The sequence below is a fragment of the Platalea leucorodia genome (genome assembly GCF_965183815.1).
Source record: "Platalea leucorodia genome assembly, chromosome: W".
NCBI classification, from domain to species: Eukaryota; Metazoa; Chordata; class Aves; order Pelecaniformes; family Threskiornithidae; genus Platalea; species Platalea leucorodia.
In genome coordinates, this window is record NC_138859.1 from 11,178,892 (window position 1) to 11,199,960 (window position 21,069).

Genomic DNA, 21,069 nt, shown 5'->3' on the forward strand with positions numbered 1-21,069 from the left:
AGAACTGGCCCCAATACTGAGCCCTGGGGAACACCACTTGTGACCGGCTGCCAGCTGGATTTAACTCCATTCACCACCACTCTTTGGGCCCAGCCATCCAGCCAGTTTTTACCCAGCAAAGAGTACGACCGTCCAAGCCATGAGCAGCCAGCTTCTCCAGGAGAATGCTGTGGGAGACGGTGTCAAAGGCTTTACTAAAGTCCAGGTAGACAACATCCACAGCCTTCCCCTCATCCACTAAGCGGGTCACCTTGTCATAGAAGGAGATCAGGTTAGTCAAGCAGGACCTGCCTTTCCTAAACCTATTATGACTGGGCCTGATCACCTGGTTGTCCTGCACATGCCGTGTGATGGCACTCAGGATGCTCTGCTCCATGACCTTCCCTGGCACCGAGGTCAGGCTGACAGGCCTGTAGTTCCCCGGATCCTCCTTCTGGCCCTTCTTGTAGATGGGCATCACATTTGCTGACCTCCAGTCAGCTGGGACCTCCCCGGTTAGCCAGGACTGCTGATAGATGATGGAAAGTGACTTGGTGAGCACTTCTGCCAGCTCCCTCAGTACCCTTGGATGGATCCCATCTGGCCTCATAGACTTGTGTGTGTCTATGCAGTGTAGCAGGTTGCTAACCATTTCCCCTTGGATTATGGGGGCTTCATTCTGCTCCCTGTCCCTGTCTTCCAGCTCAGGGGGCTGGGTACCCTGAGATCAACTGGTCTAACTATTAAAGACTGAGGCAAAGAAGGCATTAAGTACCTCAGCCTTTTCCTCATTCCTTTGTCACTATGTTTCCCCCCGCATCCAATAAAGGATGGAGATTCTCCTTAGCTCTCCTTTTGTTGCTAATGTATTTGTAGAAACAGTTTTTGTTGTCTTTTACAGCAGTAGACAGATTAAGTTCCATTTGGGCTTTGGCCCTTCTAATTTTCTCCCTGCATAACCTCACGACATCCTTGTAGTCCTCCTGAGTTGCCTGCCCCTTCTTCCAAAGGTCATAAACTCTCTTTTTTCTTGTGAGTTCCAGCCAAAGCTCTCTGTTCAGCCAGGCCAGTCTTCTCCCCTGCCAGCTCATCTTTCGGCACACAGGGACGGCCTGCTCCTGCACCTTTAAGATTTCCTTCTTGAAGAATGTCCAGCCTTCCTGGACTCCTTTGCCCTTCAGGACTGCCTCCCAAGGGACTCTGTCAACTAGGCTCCTGAACAGGCCCAAGTCTGCCCTCCGGAAGTCCAAGGTAGCAGTTCTGCTGACCCCCCTTCTTCTCCGAGAATCAAAAACTCTTATCATTTTGTTATCACTATGCCCAAGACAGCCTCCAACCATCACATCACCCACCAGGCCTTCTCTGTTCACAAACAAGAGATCCAGCAGGGCACCTCCCCTAGTTGGCTCCCTCACCAGCTGTGTCAGGAAGTTATCTTCCACACCCTCCAGGAACCTCCTAGACTGTTTCCTCTCTGCTGTATTGTATTTCCAGCAGACATCTGGTAAGTTGAAGTCTCCCATGAGAACAAGGGCTAGCGATCGTGAGACTTCTCCCAGCTGCTTATAGAATACTTCATCTGCCTCTTCATCCTGGTTGGGTGGTCTATAACAGACTCCCACCAGGATATCTGCCTTATTGGCCTTTCCCCTGATTCTTACCCATAAACACTCAACCCTATCATCACCATCAAGTTCTAGACAGTGAAAACACTCCCTAACATACAGGGCTACCCCACTGTCCCTCCTTCCTTGCCTATCCCTTCTGAAGAGCTTATAGCCATCCATTGCAGCACTCCAGTTTTGCGAGTCGTCTTGCATCATGTTTCTATGATTGTAACTATATCTGTCAGCTCTCAGGGATTTGTGAAATGGACTAAGAAAATAAAATTAACGTGTGCTATGTGTTAGTCATTGTGTAGTGCTACTAAAGCAATTCCAAGTCTCTACTAAAAAAATTGAAGGGGTCTAAACTTTGAGAAAAGGCCATTTAAATGTGTCAGCTATCAGGGGCATTAGTAAGCAGTTTGGAACTGCTTGAAATGCTTTTGGTTAATTTCCCATAATAAAATTAAAATTTCTTGTTCTGTTTTCTAGTGCTGCTCTGTCATATTAATCCTTCTCATTTTCACACATGTATATCTGTCACCATTATCATGTTTTTCAGTTATGAGTACTTTTCTGCCCGGGGTTAGGGAGATAAATTAAATAACTTGGTGAAGTCCATTTGAGTCATATCTTCTATAATACTGTAACCCTATGACTTTGTCATTTCCTTGTTTCTATCTGTATGTCCTTACCTATGGAATAAATTCCCTCACTGTTTTGGCTACCAGCCTGCTCCTCCTCTGCTCTCAAACCAGCCCTGGTAACTGTTGAAATTGGCTAATGAATGGTGAAACAAAATCAGATAGTTGAGTTTTCTTTTTTGGTCATTATGAAACCAGGAAGCAATATACCCTCCAGACTAGTAAATACTTGAATTTACTTGCCTGTCACTTGACACTTTGGCTTTATGTAAGCTATGTAGAGCACAGATTGTGTGCGGGTTTGTATAGCATAACTGTGGCTGAATCCTAAAAAGAGCTGGGTATTACCACAGTATAAATTGTAACATAGGTAGTATTTTTGTTATAAAGGACACACATTCAAAAGTATAACCATTTGGTTTTTTTTTTTGTCTTAAGAATTTTTGTCTGGTGTTAAAATAAAATATTACAGCCACTTTTCCTATTGTCCCAAATTGCTTAATCTCAGCAGAAATAGTAGGTCTAGCTATTTTTCTGTTTTCCTTTAGCCAGTTTTGAGCTGGAGAGAGCGAGCAAGAATGGTACCCATTGATACTAGCTCCAACTTAGCTCCGTATCCCAGGTCATCTTTGATTCAGAGCAGTATCAGAAATTCTAACTTTGATAGCCATTGATAGCAGTTTTCTTTTAGAGAAATGTTAATTGCTGCAGTCTTGTTGAGTGCAGCTAACTTGCAAGTCTTTTAACTGACAGTAGGATTTAGTGTGCAGACCTTTACCTTAGATCAAAGGAAAGGTGTGTAGATGGTGGGCCTGTAAAAATGAGGCAGATATGGTTACATTCTGGGTATATTTTGAAGGTATACATGCAATTACAGTTTCAGTTTGCCTTCTCACTGGCAGGGATTGCTGACTATAATTACAGTTTAGTATATCACTGTTGTGAAGAGGTGATTTTGTACTACATTGATGATACTTAGTTACTTAAATCTCATTTTGTTTATTAAGCTCTCCACGTTCACAAATAAGTGCAAGTATAGTTGTTTTCATTTAGTACAGGCACCTAGAACTGCTTACTCCACAGCCTCTTGCTTTCTAGCAGAGATAAGACGTTGCACTGACTGAAATTTTCCAGCCTTTGCTTATGTAATTTTATACATCTGTAGTAACCTGTTGACCTATCCCTTCTCTTGCTTATTTTGGGAGAGGGTCAAAATATTTTTCCAAAATACAAGGAAGTCAATGAAAATCTATAATTTTCCTGACAATTTCTTGGCGTTGCTGGGGAACCAAGGCTTCTGTAGGATCTAGCAGGCCAAGGATCCATAGTGGTGGGACCAGGGACAAACTTAAAGCTTAGCACTCTGAACTAGGACTTTTTCTCTACTACTCTGTCATGAGGAAAGAAAGAAACTACCAGGACTGCCCTGTGTTGGGGAGTAAAGAATGTGTAAGATATCTTTTCTTTTGAAAGACCTTATTCCAGAATTTTCTTTCCATATAAAAGTTATATTTTTCTAGTTTTTTCACTGTACTAGGCTTAAAAAATATGAAATATGAAACTTCATTATAGAGCAGAAGTTCTGAGCTTTGAAGGTGAGAAATTTTACCTCTGAATCATTTTAGATTGCCTGTGCTATATGTGCTTTTCATTATCTTAATGAATGAATTATGGGACAACATCACAGAAGTGGGGCTTATGCGCTTGGTTTTGCTTTTGTTTATTTTTCCATGTTATATGGGTAGTTACAGGAAAGTTGTTGGGAGATGTGAGAAGATGAGACCAAAAAGGAATTAACATATAGCCTATTGGATTATGAGACTTGCAAAGATAGTTAAGACTGATGAATCTATATTAGAGTGGAACTGCAATTGTGTCCTGGTTTCAGCTGGGATAGAGCTAATTTCCTTCCTAGTAGCTGGCATAGTGCTGTGTTTTGGATTTAGGATGAGAATAATGTTGATAACACACTGATGTTTTAGTTGTTGCTAAGTAGTGCTTACACTAGTCAAGGATTTATCAGCTTCCCATGCTCTGCCAGGTGCACAAGAAGCTGGGAGGGGGCACAGCCAGGACAGCTGACCCAGACTGGCCAAAGGGATGTTCCATACCATATGACATCATGCTCAGTATATAAGCTGGGGGGTGTCAGCAATTGCTGCTCGGGGACAGGCTGGGCATTGGTCAGCGGGTGGTGAGCAATTGCATTGTGCATCACTTGTTTTGTATATTCTTTTATCATTATTTTTTCTTTCTTCCTCTGTTGTCCTATTAAACTGTCTTTATCTCAACCCATGAGTTTTCTCACTTTTTTTTTCTGATTCTCTCCCCCATCCCACCGGGGCAGGGGGAGGATGAGCGAGCGGCTGTGTGGTGCTTAGTTGCCAACTGGGGTTAAACCACGAAAAATTGCAATTACACTTCTCAACGAAATGATCTTTGCTTAACAGCAGAAACTATCTGGGAAGTGTGAAATAGCAAGATGAGAAGGGGAAGGATTATGTGGTGGACTACAATGTACATAATAAACTTTACAGAAATAGTAGATATTTTTATTTGCATTATTCTATGCCAATTCCATTTAAAAGAATGTATCTCAAAAAAGTACAGTCATAACTGCCTTATATAGATTCTATAACGTGGCTGCTCTATGTCTTTCAAACATAGCACCATATCTTTTAACTACTTAAGAGCTTTTTATAATTTATTTCAGGTAACAATCACATGAAAGAAGAAAATTATGGTGCTGCGGTAGATTGTTATACTAGGGCTATAGAACTGGATCCAAACAATGCAGTCTATTACTGCAACAGGTAAAAACACAATAATATACACTTTTCATTCCTGAATTTCATGAACATTATTTTAAAGATAAATTGTGAAGTAGATCAAAACAACACGAGGCTAGAAAAACCCACAATTCAGAAATTTATCATGTTAAATTTGTAATAGATTTAAAGGAAAAGTGAGCTAATTCAGCATATCTGTATCAGTTAAAGGTGTAATATGGGCTTTAAAATTACTTGTAACACTTTGAGATCAGTTTTTTGTGAGTTAGGATGTCTATATTAAATTATAACTTAGGCTGTGGTTTCCAGTCTGTTGAGAGTAGTAAGAGCCTTTTTTCCAGTGTTCTAGTGACTTAGCTGCCATGTCTTTCTCCCCTAGTATTGACTTTCCCTGGAAAAAATATCATCAGTGTGGGTATACCATTTTGGAGATTTCAAGCATTGTATAAATACTCAGCATTTTTATGCATGACCTTTTGAAAAAATAATAAGACTGTTGTAGTTTCATTGTATAATCAATTCTTCACCATAGTACTGACATGGGACCAGAGGAAGTCTGGAGGGCATATTATCCCAGTAGCAGCAGTATGCTCTTTCAGTATACTTCTCTGAAGACCAGCATAAGAACAAAGGCAGTATAGTCTATGAGCCCTACTGGAACTGTCCTGCCTCTAGAGCCCCTCTGCTCTACACTTTTCAGTGCCTCTGTTACCAGAAGGGTTTACTAACTTAAGTGCAGTCAATCTGGCCTTGTGGCACTGTACCCAGTGGATTTTTCCATTTTTAGAGCTGTGCTTCCATTACTTCAGAGTTTAGTTTGTGATAAGTACAAGTGAATGATTTAGTGTTTTGTGGCAAGCATAAAGAGAAAGGGAATGCACAGTTTACTAATATTTTACACCTTTAAGACAGTAGTTCAAAGTGTATATCATCTATTTTCCTTGAGAAAACTGACCACATATGTGATTTTAGGTATCAAATGGTAATATAAGTCCTGATTCAAAAGCCTCCTAAAATCACTGAATGGGCTTAAGCACCAAATCTGTAATTGGCAAAAGAGTAGAAATATTTCGCTGTGTGCTACATCATGACATATTACATTTGTGAGGACCAAAATGAATCTTGATGTTAGTGAGCACAGTATTGTACAAAGTTATTTAAAAGAAGACAGGCAGTTGCTTGGAGTTTTGAGGGTGATGTGGTATCTGAAGAAACATAAGCCTTATTCTTATCTTACTTCAGCTAGTATAGAAGCAATGGAGAATTATTGCCTTCAACAGTATTGCTTTTTACTTGCAGCAGTGGAAAAAAAGAGAGAGCTAAGATGCCCTTGAAGTTTTAACTGGCCATGTAATTTTTTTGTAAACATGGAAAAAACATTTTCTGTTCAAACACATATGAGACTAAGCATTGTCCCCAATTTTTAGCCATACATCTTCACTGGTATCTGCGGAGTTGGACAGCTGTTAAATAGCCTGAATATTTAAAAGATACAAGTAGTCCCATTCAGAAGAGATTTTAATCAAATTCAGAAAAAAACATGCAATTTGGAGGTTATAACAGGAGAAAGGATTGAATACAGTGATGATTGTAGCATCTAGCATTCCTAATAAAAATGAAGAATACTTTATGCAGTGAAAAGTTTTTTAATCAAGGAAGAACAAATTAGAGTGTTTTGAGGCCTTTTAAGCAGGTAAAATTTTGAGTACTAATCTGTTCCAATGTCCTTTTTAATTTGGGCAAGTCTTTAGTCTTATTGTATAAATGTCCACAACATTTATTATTTCTCTGATATAGAGATGCAATTTTAATTTAGTAATTCAGAGATTATTGAGAAATAAATCACAGCATTCCTTTGAGTGGCAGTAAAACTATACTTCTTACTGGAAAAGCGCAATTGTATAAAATACTTCTATTTAAACTACTACTTGAGAGATTCACTTCTTGTAATAGATTTTGTGATGTATTTTGTGCATAGTCATATGCTGGATCTAAAACAGTTCCTTAGAATTATTTATCCTTTATGTTTTCAAAGGTGAGTGTGTGTTCTCCAAAGCCCTAGTCTAGCAATGCACTTATGCACATACTTAATTCAGAACATTTGCTTGTCCTGCTTAATTGAGGAAAGCTGAGGCATTGCCTAAATAGTGAATGAAAAGTCAGTAAGATTAAACAAGTCTAAAGGTAGTCATGGACATGTGAATATCTAAGCTGTTTTCTGTTTGGGTGTTTTTTTGCTGTTATTGGTGGGGATTTTTTTACAAAGCTCTGTCCCTTCCCTCCCCTCTTCCTCTTAGGGCTGCTGCTCAAAGTAAGCTCAACAACTACATTGAAGCAATAAAGGATTGTGAGAGAGCCATAGCAATAGATCCAAAGTACAGCAAAGCATATGGGAGAATGGGGTAAGCTAATACAAATCTGAGAAAATGCTGAAGTCCCAAGTGTAAATCATCATAGGTTTTCTGAAATAAGTGGAACTATGTTGTTTTACTTAGCTGATATTCTTGTTCTGAAAGTGTAGCAATTTTCTAAAGATTACCCTATCAGGCTGTCAGCTTTAAGTTTTTTATATAGGTAGTTGATCTCAGCATTTTCATATCAGATTTCATCAGTTTGCTTTTTTTTTTTCTTTCAGTTTATCTGCAAGAAAAAAAACTTTAACTTTGTAAATTTAGTTTAGGAAGTCATGCTGTGTTTTTCTACTTCCTACCTAGTTATGAGTAATAAAAATTCTACAGTTGGAACAGTGAATTTGTTAATGATGCTGTTAGAGAACAGGATCCTAAAAGTATTGAGGCTTCACACTAGCAGGAATAGAGGCTTAATTTTTCTGTTCAATAACTCTCAGGAAGCAGATATTTTAGCAAGACTAAGCTATGCCCCTTTAGTAGTTTTTCTCAGTCATGTCTGAGAGATTAACAGTATTGCCCCTTTAGGCGGTGGGTCTGATTAAGTGCTATCTGAAAAAAAATAACGTCAGATATATTCAGATATCCTGAATGGGATATCTACTTGAGTGAAGGGCCGTTCTTCCGAGATGTGTAGCTTTGCATTTTCAATAATCAAACATATTGTGGGTGTGGGCTGAATGCTGCTTAAGGCTTTTGAGGTTATATCTATACTAGTAAATTAAAAAATACTTGGGATTGTTCTTTGGGGTCAGCTGGCACAAAATGGCCCATGTCCATATTATTAAAATCTAGTTTGCAGTATGGAGTGACCACATGCAAACTGCCTATTGCTAAATTGCCTTGGCCTGTGTTAAATTCTGAACCATGCCCCAAAATTGTATGGGATAATGCTTGTTGGCCTGGGACAAAACCATGCCAGGGGGCGTTTATTTAAGATCAAAGTTGATGGAATTTTATCACTTGAAAACTTTCCCTGATACAGTTTATTTTACTACTACAAACGTAGCCTGACTGGCTTTTGAGATGGTTAATTCACTTTGAAATTTTAGGGACTATTGAATTGGTTTTGTCCTATTTAACTCTCTTTAGATCATTTCTTCATATAGCACAACCTGAGATCCCCTGATTTCAGTGAGATGGAGGGAAGCTACAGGCTGATTTAATTGAAAATTGGAGGTTATTTTAGAGTTTTGGGTGTAAGACCAGTGTGCCTTTTGATACACAATGTAAGTGTCTAGTTAAAGAGATGCTTCCAGCATGACCCTGAGAGAGCACTTGTCTGGGTAGGAGGTGGGCCTGGAATTGTGAGCAAAGAAACTGTCGCCCGCTGTTCTGACTTGTGATGTGTTCCAAGAAGCAAATTTTTACATACTTTCTCTGTAAAAAAAAACCCACGATTGCATCACAGAAATACCTGATTGCATTTCTTGTCTGGTCAGAAACTATTTTGGCAAATGAATGGCTCGATAGGGAGGATGTTGTTTATGGGAGTAACTGTATTAAGGGAGAAAACATTAATATTGCATGGGTTCCTCCAGGAGCGTTACTGGAATCTCCTGAAGTTTCATACTGTTATCGAGTTCATCGTCACCGAGAGTAATGACTGTGACTGATGCATCTAACACACTGAGCTCTTGCCTGAGATAAAAGACTAAGGTCTGTTAGTGGGCATTAGCACAGGCTTATCAACCCAGTCTGTGTAGCTCAGCACATACTAAAGGGAGACTGGAGTACTGAATAGCTGAATGTGGGTTATACAGATCTTTCACAAAATGTGGAAAAGATCAGTTTAGTTTTGTGGTCAGCATAAATTGAAAATAAAGTAGAAGATAGAATTGAAACTGCAACCAGATGGACTTCTGGAATAGCTCAAAGAAAGATGATGTTTTAAATGTAGCAGCTAATAAAATTTGAAAACAAATACTATTTCAAAAGTAGTAGATAATCTGTCCTGTGCTCTCCTGAGCTGCTAGAGAAGAATCTTTTTCAAAACATCAAGCAGGCTTTCCTGATACAAGGGTTTCTTATAGAGTCTTACAGATGTTACTACTATCCTGTATAACCCATTTGTCAAGCTGTTGAAGTAGAAGATCCAAGAGGAAAATCTTGCACTGATCCTAAGACAAAAATCTGTTACGCTGAAACTTGTGGTTCCAGTATTTGGTTTCTTGAAGCTGCAGTATCTTCATCCTACTTACCCATGTACTCTTGTGAATAATCTCTTGGATCAAAAGGACTGGAGGAAACATTTAGAGGAATTCCTGAGCTTATGCGAAAAGTCACGGATGCTGGATCCAGCTTGTGCTCTCAAATAGAGACTAAATCACTTGATGATGCCAAAGAGTTTTTAATGAAAGTTGCATATATATGGAACAGACAGTGCAAGATGAATTCTTGAGGGTTCATCTGTTCTGCAAAAATAAGGGCTTGCACTAAGCAATAGTAGCACAATAGAAAAACTTGCTTTAACTTGGTGCTCAAGCTAAAAATTAGTTGTGAGATACTGTTTTACTTAGAACAGAAAATGTATCATTATCTTTTGATGGTCATTTATGTTCTACCCAGGATTTCTTTATTTCACATTAGGATGGCTCTGACCTCAGTGAATAAATATGAAGAAGCAGTTACAAGTTACCAAAAAGCACTGGATCTTGATCCAGAAAATGATTCTTATAAGTCAAATTTGAAAATAGCAGAACAGAAATTGAGAGATGTGTCCAGTCCTGTAAGTTAGCTCTGCATCTATTTATTTACAATAGTTTTAACTGGGATTTTGTAGGTAAACTTATCTTCAATTGTAATTTTTTTGTAGACTGGAACTGGACTGAGTTTTGACATGGCAAGCTTGATAAACAATCCTGCCTTCATTAGTATGGTGAGTATATTTCAAGCTTTACATTATATTGTTTTTAAAACTGAAGTTTTAAGAACAACTCTTGTTTAATAACACAAGTGATTTTAATGCTTATTATAATGGCAATGGTTTCATTATATTGAATTTAAACTTTTCTAAGTCATTTTACACTCAAACCAAGAAGTGAAGCATAAAGCTCCTATAATGCCTGACTTACTTCCAATTGATTCTATCCTACTTATGAACAACAACATGCATAGATTAGCTATGCTGTCTTTATAGATGGCATGAATAGCAAAACACTTGTCAACAGCATGGTGAAAATATCTTTTCTATTCTCCGCATAGCAGTTAACAATGGATACAAAGAAATCACCTCTTAAGTGAATAGCAAACACACAGCGCTTTCCTTTACTTCCAGTACAATGGCAAATTGTGGTTTTGTCCCTCAGTAGTTTTTCTCTATACATGGCTTTCTTAGCCAAATTGTATGAATTAACTTTGAAGAATAGAATTTGGAGAAAAAAATATAAAAAATTCTTATTTCCTTTGAGAACTCAGTTAAAACTTTGCTACCCATCTGGTAGCTTCATTAGGACAGGACATTTTAACCAGTGCTTCAGCGTGGAAATGCACTGCATGCAAGAGATCAATACATCTGGTCTGATAATGTGGTCCAAATAATAGAGATGGTAGGCAAGGAAGAAGTGAACGAGTTCTCCAATGGCACTAGTGATTAAATAGCACTTGAACTCCATGTACCACTTCAATGGCCATGTGACTTATTCAGAATGTCTGCATCTATTCAGAGACAAAGATGTACTCTTCAATATGGAGCTAACTATACGGAAAGGATTTTTGCATCATTTCCAGAAGATGCATGGTCAAGTGGATAGAACACGGCATTCAGCCAGGAATGAATGAATTATTTTCCTGTGGTGTGTTTTTTTGCTTTGTTTTGTTTTGAAGGAAAAAAATTGACTCACTGTCTGACCTTGAGAAAGTTATTTCTTCATTTTGGGCCCCTAACCTAGATCAAACTTGTTACTGATGGAAGAGAAAAAAATCCTATACTTCCCATAGAATTGACCCGAATTTGGCATTTTATATCCAACTGTAGACTAGAGAAAACAGTTGATTTACTTTTGAGAGGTTGTATGGAAATATATCAGTTGATAAAATTAATACTGTATATGTCTGTTTTTTCTAGTACTTTTAATAAGATAGTGAATGAGCAGATACTGCGTTGTGCCTATTGATCTTCTATTCATACAGACACTGATTTCTGTAGGAATTACATTACTAACTTTAAACCATCACCTGGTTTATTCTATAGTATCTGTCCATATACACCCTTATACTATGGTAAACACAAAATAATTTTTGAGGTACCTGAAAACCAGCAGCTTCTAGCACAGTACTGGGGCTTGGCCTGTGCCTACCGAGCCACAGTTCAGTACTATCAGAGGACTGTGGTTAAGGCAGGGACCCAAACCACCTCTGAGAATGCCATGACCGAGACCGGGGTGCAAACTACATCTGAGGATGTGATAGTAGAGATAGGGACCCAAAGTACATCTAAGAACATGATCGTTGAGATGGGGACCCAAACTGCATCTGAGGACACCACGGTTGAAATAGGGACCCAGACAACCACTACAGTAATTGCCCCAGTAGTGAAAAAGAAACAGTGGACAAGGAGGTCAAGGGGTCCCTATCATCAATTAGTAAGGGAGGGGGGAAAAAGAGGAAGGGTTTGATCAAGAAGCCAGTCCTTCAGCAGAGAAACGGGAGGAAGGAGTGAGAGTCAGCAAGGCACGCGGCGGCAGCAACGGTAAGTCCTGTGACTGGGCGCTAGACTGGGGTGAAAAAGGGGGTTTCCTGTTCCGGGGAACCCGATAAAGAGCCTGATGGGGCCCTCGTGCCAAAGAAAAACTGGCTGCTCTTGCGAGCGAGGCAGACGGGGCTTGGGCGTTGCTGGGGCAACTGCGGGAGATTTAAACAGGCCCCTAGGGAGTGCGAGTAACCAGGAGTGCGGCGAACAGGATGGGCAAACAGGGCATGGCGCGGCAGTTCGCGCAGGCAGAGCGAGCAAGCAGCTGGCAAGCTCTCCTTGTGGTCTACGCCCTCCCGGAAGAGACTTAGCCATGGTTTCCACTCGGACAAGAACCATCACCATCGCCAGAAGGGATGTGGTGATGCAGGTGGAGCTCCCACTCAAACATGCAGCCACCCAGGTCTCTGGCTGCAGGGAGTGCCAGAGCCTTGCTCTGGTGACGGAGGGCTCCTGAGACAACACCTGCATGAGGTGCGAACAGATGGAGGATCTGCTCAGCATGGTGGCAGAGCTGAAAGAAGAAGAAGCAAGACTGAGGAGTATCAGGGAGTGTGAGAGGGAGATAGACTGGTGGAGCCACTCCCTACCATCCCTGAGACAAGCATGCCAGATGGAAACATCAAGAGAAGCAGAGGCTCCCCTACCCTCGTGCCACCAGGCGGAGGGAGGGGACCCAAGAGACGGAGGAGGATGAATGCAGATCCCTGCTCGGCGCAGCAGGCGAATCCTCTCCCAGCCGACCTCGCCCCCCTAGGTGTCCTTACACAATAGAATCATAGAATCATCAAGGTTGGAAAAGACCCTTAAGATCATCGAGTCCAACCGTTAACCCAACACTGCCAAGTCCATCTATACCATGTCCTCGAGCACCGTATCTATCCGTTCTTTAAATACCTCCAGGGATGGAGACTCAACCACTTCCCTGGGCAGCCTGTTCCAATGCTTGACCACCCTTTCGGTGAAGAAGTTTTTCCTAATGTCTAACCTAAACCTCCCCTGGCGCAGCTTGAGGCCGTTTCCTCTCGTCCTATCACTCGTTACTAGGGAGAAGAGACCGACCCCCACCTCCCTACAACCTCCTTTCAGGTAGTTGTAGAGAGCAATAAGGTCTCCCCTCAGCCTCCTCTTCTCCAGGCTAAACAACCCCAGTTCCCTCAGCCGCTCCTCATAAGACTTGTGCTCTAGACCCTTCACCAGCTTCGTTGCCCTTCTTTGGACACGCTCCAGCACCTCAATGTCCTTCTTGTAGTGAGTTGCCCAAAACTGAACACAGTACTCGAGGTGCGGCCTCACCAGTGCCGAGTACAGGGGCACTATCGCCTCCCTGGTCCTGCTGGCCACATTATTCTTGATACAGGCCAGGATGCCATTGGCCCTCTTGGCCACCTGAGCACACTGCTGGCTCATGTTCAGGTGGCTGTCAACCAACACCCCCAGGTCCTGGCTAGGTACGAGGCTCTGGAACTTGAGGGCCAGGAGGATGATGATGCAGACAGTGATCTATCCAAGGGGTTGACTAGGGGGAGCCAGTCAGCCCCACGCATTACAACAGCCACTGGTAAGAAAAATAGAAGGGTAATTGTCGTAGGTGACTCCCTTCCGAGGGGAACAGAGGGCCCGATATGCCGACTGGACCCATCCCATAGGGAAGTCTGCTGCCTCCCTGGGGCAAGTATAAGAGATTCCCAGGAAGCTCCCTAGGCCGGTACAATCATCCGATTATTATCCGCTAGTGGTTGTTCAGGTTGGCCTTGTTGACCTTGTCAGAACTTCAAGACATGCAGAAAGATTACAGCCGCCAGCCAGGCGAGCAGATTGCTGCCTGGCCGATCTGATGCTGGCATAGCGGGGCCGACAGTCGGCAATTGGAAGGTAAGGAAGCCCAACAGCTGGGATCCCTTGCTAGAAACCGGGGAATTGAGAGAGGAATTGGAAAAGAGGCAGCAATTTGCAGTCTCTGGAGACGGCTCCTCTCAAGCGTGAGGGCAAGAAATCCGTTCAAGGAAGATCTTGTGAACTCCCCAGGAAAGTGGACTACCGCAGATGAAGGCATCCAGTACCTGAGAGAATTAGCAGTGCTGGAAGTCATCTACAGTGATCTAGACAATGATGAGGTCTCCAAAGATCCAGAGGATGTCCTGTGCACACGGGCCATGTGGAGGAAGGGGGGTCCAAAACGCCCCAGCGTCGCATTCTAACAGCTTGGCAACAATGTATTGCCCAGATATGGATACACCAACTGTGGAGAGAGTGTCTTCTTGGCTCCAAAACTTTGAAGAAAATCTCTGTCCCTCCTCATCCCTACGGGCCAGCGCCTTGGCTGTCAGGGGCACCCCACAGAGTCAGTCCCCTCCTGCCCCGGTCAGAGGGAAAGGGAGCCCCAGGCACACGCTGCGTGGCGCACTCTGGTTCTTCCTGCGTGACCAGGGGGAGGACATGAGGAAGTGGGATGGTGAACCCACCTTTAAGCTGGAAGCCCGTGTACGCGAAATGAGAGGGAGGAGAGCTGTTAAGAAGGGGCCACCCAAGAAGGCTGTCAGCTTAGTTGCTGTAGAGACACAAGGCGGCAATCAGCGATCTCCCAGACACAGAAGGACTGAGATCACCTCCCTTGATCCTGGTGAGGGGACTTCTGGTCTGAAACTGCAAGGGTCAGACAGTCAGACACTCCGACCAGGAACAGGAATAGAGGGCCCCTGCCTCCAGCCAGGTGGAGGAAAGGGACAACCAGGTTTACTGGACTGTGTGGATTCGATGGCCTGGCACATCAGACCCACAGAAGTATAAGGCTTTGGTAGACACTGGTGCACAGTGTACGCTGGTGCCATCGGGGTATAGGGGCACAGAACCCATCTGGATCTCGGGAGTGACAGGGGGATGCCAAGAATTGTCTGTACTGGAGGCTGAGGTGAGCTTAACAGGGGACAAGTGGCAAAAGCACCCCATTGTGACCGGCCCAGAGGCCCCTTGTATCCTTGGCGTAGACTACCTCAGGGGAGGGTACTTCAAGGACCCAAAGGGGTACCGATGGGCTTTTGGTGTAGCCACTGTGAACACAGAGAAGATCAAACAGCTGTCACCTGCCCTGCCTGGCCTCTCAGAAGATCCCTTCGTTGTGGGATTGCTGCGAGTTGAAGAACAGCAGGTGCCAATTGCTACCAGGACGGTGCACCGGTGGCAACATCGCACGAACCCTGGCTCCCATCCATGAGCTGATTCGTCAGTTGGAGAGCCAAGGAGAGTGATCGGCAAGGCAAGACTCACTCACCCTTTAGTAGTCCCATATGGCCAGTGCAAAAGTCTGACAGAGGGTGGAGGTTAACAGTAGACTATCGTGGCCTGAATGAAGTCATGCCACCACCGAGTGCTGCTGTACCAGATGTGCTAGAGCTCCAATATGAACTGGAGTCAAAGGCAGCCAAGTGGTATGCTACAATTGACATGGCCCATGCGTTTTTTTCCAAGTCCTTTGGCAGCAGAATGCAGGCCACAGTTTGCTTTGTGTCCAACACACCTGGAATCAACTGCCCCAGGGGTGGAAGCACAGCCCCACCATTTGTCATGGACTGATCCAGACTGCACTGGAAAAGGGTGTTGCCCCTGAACATCTGCAATACATCGATGACATCGTCATGTGGGACAACAAGGCAAAAGAAGTGTTTGAGAAGGGAGAAAAAAACTGCTGCCCAACAGCAGTCAGAAGAGAGAAGTGAGAATATGTGAGAGCAACAACTCTGTAGCCACCAAGGTCAGTGAAGGAGGGGGAGGAGGTGCTCCAGGCACCAGAGCAGAGATTCCCCTGCAGCCCCTGGTGAAGACCATGGTGAGGCAGGCTGTCCCCCTGCAGCCCATGGAGGTTAATGGTGGAGCAGATATCCACCTGCAGCCTGTGGAGGACCCCACGCCGGAGCAGGTGGATGCGCCCCAAAGGAGGCTGTGATCCCATGGGAAGCCCGTGCTGGAGCAGGCTCCTGGCCAGACCTGTGACCCCGTGGAGAGGAGCCCACGCTGGAGCAGATTTTCTGGCAGGACCTGTGACCCCGTGGGGAACCCACGCTGGAGCAGTCCATTCCTGAAGGACTGCACCCTGTGGGAAGGACCCACGCTGGAGCAGTTTGTGAAGAACTGCAGCCTGTGGGAAGGACTCACGTTGGAGAAGTTCATGGAGGACTGTCTCCCGTGGGAGGGACCCCACGCTGGAGCAGGGGAAGAGTGTGAGGAGGAAGGAGTCTCCAGAGAAAGCCTTACATCACCATAACCAGGAGCCTGAGAAGGTACAAGAATGCATATTTCTCAGACGCTGGATAGCAAAGTTGAAATTTCTACTACTTAAGTTCTCATTTACTGCAACAAGCTTAAAATAAGAGCAATTTGAAGAAAGAAGATGATTGACTCTTCATGCTTTTGATTTGTACCCAAATCACAGCAGTGCTCCATCCACTACCGAATACCACCTTCTTGATAGGTTTAACAGTTCATTAGACAAGGATGATCTGTGCAGTTTATTTATAGGAAACAATACACACTTTGTTCATGTCCTTAAAGTTTGAATACCCATATACGCTTCCTGAGAAGATCAGCTTTATTCTAAGACCTCTCTGTTAGACGGATAACAGATATACTATGGACAACATAAGTATAGTTTCTATAGTATCTGTCCATATACACCCTTACACTATGGTAAACACAAAATAATTTTTGAGGTACATTATGAATGAGAAATTTAAATAACCTCATGCTTACTACAAAGTAAGAAGATATGCAAGTTACCACAGAAGATATACGTTACCACAAAACCATGGTACAAAGTAAGTCCCCGCTGGTTTACTCTGCAATATTTTGTGGCCATAATCTTAACAGTTTATACCCACTAGTAATAATAGTTGCAAAACTGATTTGTCCAGGCTGGGAATCAACAAAATACAGACCTTTCTCCAAAAAGCCCAATAGAAAACCTTTGTCCTTGGAAGTCTTAAGTTAATTTTTTGGGGGGGGTTTGGTGGTTTTTTTGTATTTTAAGTTTTCCGGTACTGGATTTTTATGTTTAATATCTTGTTGTCATATTTTTCATGTTTGAATCTGTAACCAGTATTTGTTATCTAACATGTAACAAATTGTCTCAGCTTCATATCCTTGAAATATTTTCCTGTAATGGTTCTTTTTCCTGGGGACCATACATCTCTCTGCACATAAACTTAGCTTAATTTTGTAATACAACATAGAATGCACCTTGTGGGTTTTTCTTTTTTTTTTCCACGTTTTCCTCAGTGATACCCAAGTAGTAAATGTGTTATAATTTCAGCTACATATTGTCTATTCCAGGCAGCAAGTTTAATGCAGAATCCTCAAGTTCAACAATTGTAAGTATTAAAATGGAGTACCATTGAAACAAATGTCTTTAGGGGGTTGAATTAATAAGAGAAAAGGTGGATAGTACTGTATTCCTGAAAATGTAATTGTATTTTTGCTTACTGTAAATAGAACTACTGCAGTTTCTTCCTCTTGCAGCTTATTTCCTCCCAGCAATTCAACAAAGAACTACAGTTTATTGCTTACTGTAAAGGTCTCTGCATACCCCAATGCCAACACTGTGCTAACTGTTTCAGAATGTCGGGGATGATGTCAAACGCCATTGGTGGGCCTGCTGCAGGTGTTGGTGGCCTGTCAGATTTGTCCAGCCTGATCCATGCGTAAGTGTTATGAATTGCATAATTTTAACTGTTACATTTGTAGAAGCATCATTGTGCACCATCTATTTAAAAGGGATAGTGTCAAGCCAATTATACTGTGGCCTGTCCCCATTGTATACCTGATTATTATTAAAACTGAGAACTTAAAGACTTATTTTCCACTATCTTGTTTGTTTGTTGTCTACATTTCCATCAATTGGAATGACTGAACTGTGTGCTCAGTTTCACTTTCTGGTTCTCATACACTGTTTACTTTCTAAATGTCAGTTATTAAAAATGTTCCTTTAAACCTTTAAAATGTTCCTTTAAACCTTTAGGTACTCTTACGTGTGCTTTCAAATTGTGTTGATCAATTTATTACCAGATATCCCAGACACTAGTTAGAAAAGCTACAGATTTATTTAGTACAGCTTTCAACAAGTTCTAAAGTTGACTCCTGACTGACCGTGCTCTGGCATCCCTCCATTTGGACTAGGAAGGCTTCAGGGAACTCAGTATAATAAGGAGAGAAGTGGCTTTCACAAAAACCAGGACCCAAGTCTTTTATAATATAATAATAATCCATCTGGAAGAGTCTGCACAAAAACATGCAATTTGCATGACCTCATTGCCATGCATGGCAAGACCTCTTAACAAGCATACAATTTTACATTATTTCAGCATTCTAGCTTGTTTCAAACTATTTTTAAGTTTTGCCCCTTAAGTTTTCAGGGCAAAAGTAATTTATAATTCACATCACAGACAGGAATGTGCTCCCACAAAATCAAGGGCTGTTTTCACAAAAATCATGTGCTATGCCTAGATCTATGAAAATGGTGGCTTTCCTTCAACCTGCACTGTGGTTTAAAGGAGTCTTGATAATTTGCTACTTGGGCAAAATGCAGAAGTTACGGAGAATGCCATGCCAGGCTATTCATGAAGTAATATGTTTTACTTACTTGCTTTTTCTAGTAAACCAGGGTTATGCTTATCTTTTACATGGAATTAATCTCACATATTAATTTTACTCTTAAGCTACAACTGTTATGGAGATGGATCTATCATTACTTCAGTCATACAGGTGTAATTGTATGCTTGCTTTCTACTAATGACATCTTGTTGGCCGTACAAGTTGGCAGCTGCATACTGTATTTCTGGAAAAACTAGAACTTCAACTATAAGAGTAGTTATCTTAAACAACTAGAATGGATCCTCTCAAAAAGAAGGGAGCAAATCACTGGAGCAGATTTGTTGCTAAATTTTTAGTTTTAGCAAGTAAGATAATACTTTTTTTCTCCATGCTATCAAGTAGAAGTAATAGTCCTAAAGAATGAAAATGAAGACCTGATGATAATCCTGTTTGGAGAGACTTTAACTAGATAAAGTGGTAATACTTACAGCTATCTTGCTGTATAGTCTTAATCAAGATATCTTTAGTCTTAACTTTCATATAATGCAGCTTTCAGTTATATTAGGATATCCTGCTTTCTTACAAATGCTTCTTGTCAGGTTTTTTTTTTCCACTTGTTGATTTTACTTAAAACTGTTCAACACAGGGGGCAGCAGTTTGCACAACAGATACAGCAACAGAATCCAGAGCTCATAGAGCAACTGAGAAATCATGTCCGGAGCAGATCTTTCAGTGGCAGCACTGAAGAGCATTCCTGACTTAAAGGAGGCATGTGAATTGGAATGGTATATAACCCCAAAATGCATTCCATAGTAGCAAAAGCAGCACTGTAACTTCTGCTTGAATAGAAGACAGAAAATTCTTTGTGCATGTTTGCAAACAAGAATAAATCTGTTAAATAGACTTATTGCACATAACTTGGAACATATCGCTTATGTATAGTTATTCCTCTGAAAATGAATACACTAAATAGATTAAGTGGTTTATTAAAATCCCTACATACAAGTCATTTTCAGTATGTGCATTAGATTGATCTCTTGAGTGGGGAGGAGTTTTGTAGTAGGCTGATCTTGCATAACAGCTTAATTCTAAAATCCTAGTGTAAAAGGCACATTATTCTTATGGTGAAAATCGTTATGGCTGTACTCCTTGTCAAATATGCTATTGAAACAATAGGCCCATCTGATGTGCCCTTGTATAATGAGCATAAATCAGTGTTGGAGTATAGAATGTACTTAAAACTAATGCTGGAAAAGTCCGTTTCTTTAAGCCTGTGGAGGGGCTGTCATTAGTAACATGAAATACTTTTCAACTTCATTTGGCAGGAGAGAGGGAGATGATTGCATATGAAGGCGTACCACAAATTGTAGAGAAAGAGAAGACACTAATCCTGAGTAGGATAATACACAGAAACCAAAACAGAACTTGGCTTGGGAAAGGAAAGATTATTAAGAAGTTTTAGGCTTTTCTATTGCCATGTCTACCCTCAAATCATGATGGTAGCCTTGGAGGTCAGCATTATGGCACTATTTTCCTAGGCATGGCAAACTGTATTACATTCCGTATGTATGCAGTATTTAATATAAGCTTAAAATTCTTAACTGTAATAAGCTAAAACTGATCCTATGATTGTACAAATAATTAGTACTGAAAATTTATCAAAAAATAACTGCCTTAGAAAGAAGGATTCTCTTTCTATTCTTGTGTGGTAAATCACTGGCTTAAACAATTAAGGATTTTTTTTTTTTTTTAAGTTTCATTGCACATATCTATCTTAAGTGATGGTTATATGGCCAAGTTAAAGGTTTTTCCAGTCTACAGCATTTCTCTTCCTACCCTGCTCAGCTAATCTTACTCTTTCAGAGACTACTGATTTTCTGTATTTTATTATGTTACCTTTTTTTATTCTGCTTACTGTTCACACTGCTTTCTGCTACAAGGTGCACTTGTTTTTACTCCAGGGAGGTTCTCAACACTTCCAATTTCCAATTTGTATATATCAAAACTAATTTGATTCCTAAGACAAAGTGACCTCTGCTGGCCAGTTAGACGGGAGAAAGTATGTGGAGGAGTAACAATAGAGACTGCCAAATGGAGAAATACACAGGAACTCCTGGACCTCAGACATTATATTTGATTCATCTTGTGGTCAAAAAAAGAGCGCCTTGAGTAGAAGCAAATGCAAAATTTGGGGCTAAGTCAGGCACTTGACTGTAACAAATGCTAGTTATGCATCTATTGTATGAGTTGTCTTCTACTAAAACAGGGGGAAAAATGCAGCTGGATCCAAGGAGAAATGAAAAGAATTGGAGAAAACACAAAAATAGGAAATATATATTACCATCTGTTAAATAAAGAGGTAAAGCTTAATAG

The 21,069-nt window shown here is 41.5% G+C and overlaps 1 protein-coding gene across 1 annotated transcript in view; it reads left to right on the top strand.

Moving 5' to 3' along the window:
- Positions 1-19,471, top strand: part of LOC309601622 (small glutamine-rich tetratricopeptide repeat-containing protein beta) — a gene marked incomplete at its 5' end in the record, with an annotated part of 28,333 nt that extends 8,862 nt beyond the window's left edge. Inside the window, 7 exons of the mRNA XM_082334764.1 lie at positions 4,941-5,040; positions 7,314-7,418; positions 10,014-10,152; positions 10,240-10,302; positions 17,440-17,477; positions 17,724-17,807; positions 19,343-19,471. Coding sequence (XP_082190890.1) covers positions 4,941-5,040; positions 7,314-7,418; positions 10,014-10,152; positions 10,240-10,302; positions 17,440-17,477; positions 17,724-17,807; positions 19,343-19,454 — 641 coding nt within the window. The 3' untranslated portion in view covers positions 19,455-19,471. The remainder of the gene's footprint in view (positions 1-4,940; positions 5,041-7,313; positions 7,419-10,013; positions 10,153-10,239; positions 10,303-17,439; positions 17,478-17,723; positions 17,808-19,342) is intronic.
- Positions 19,472-21,069: the final 1,598 nt, after the last annotated feature.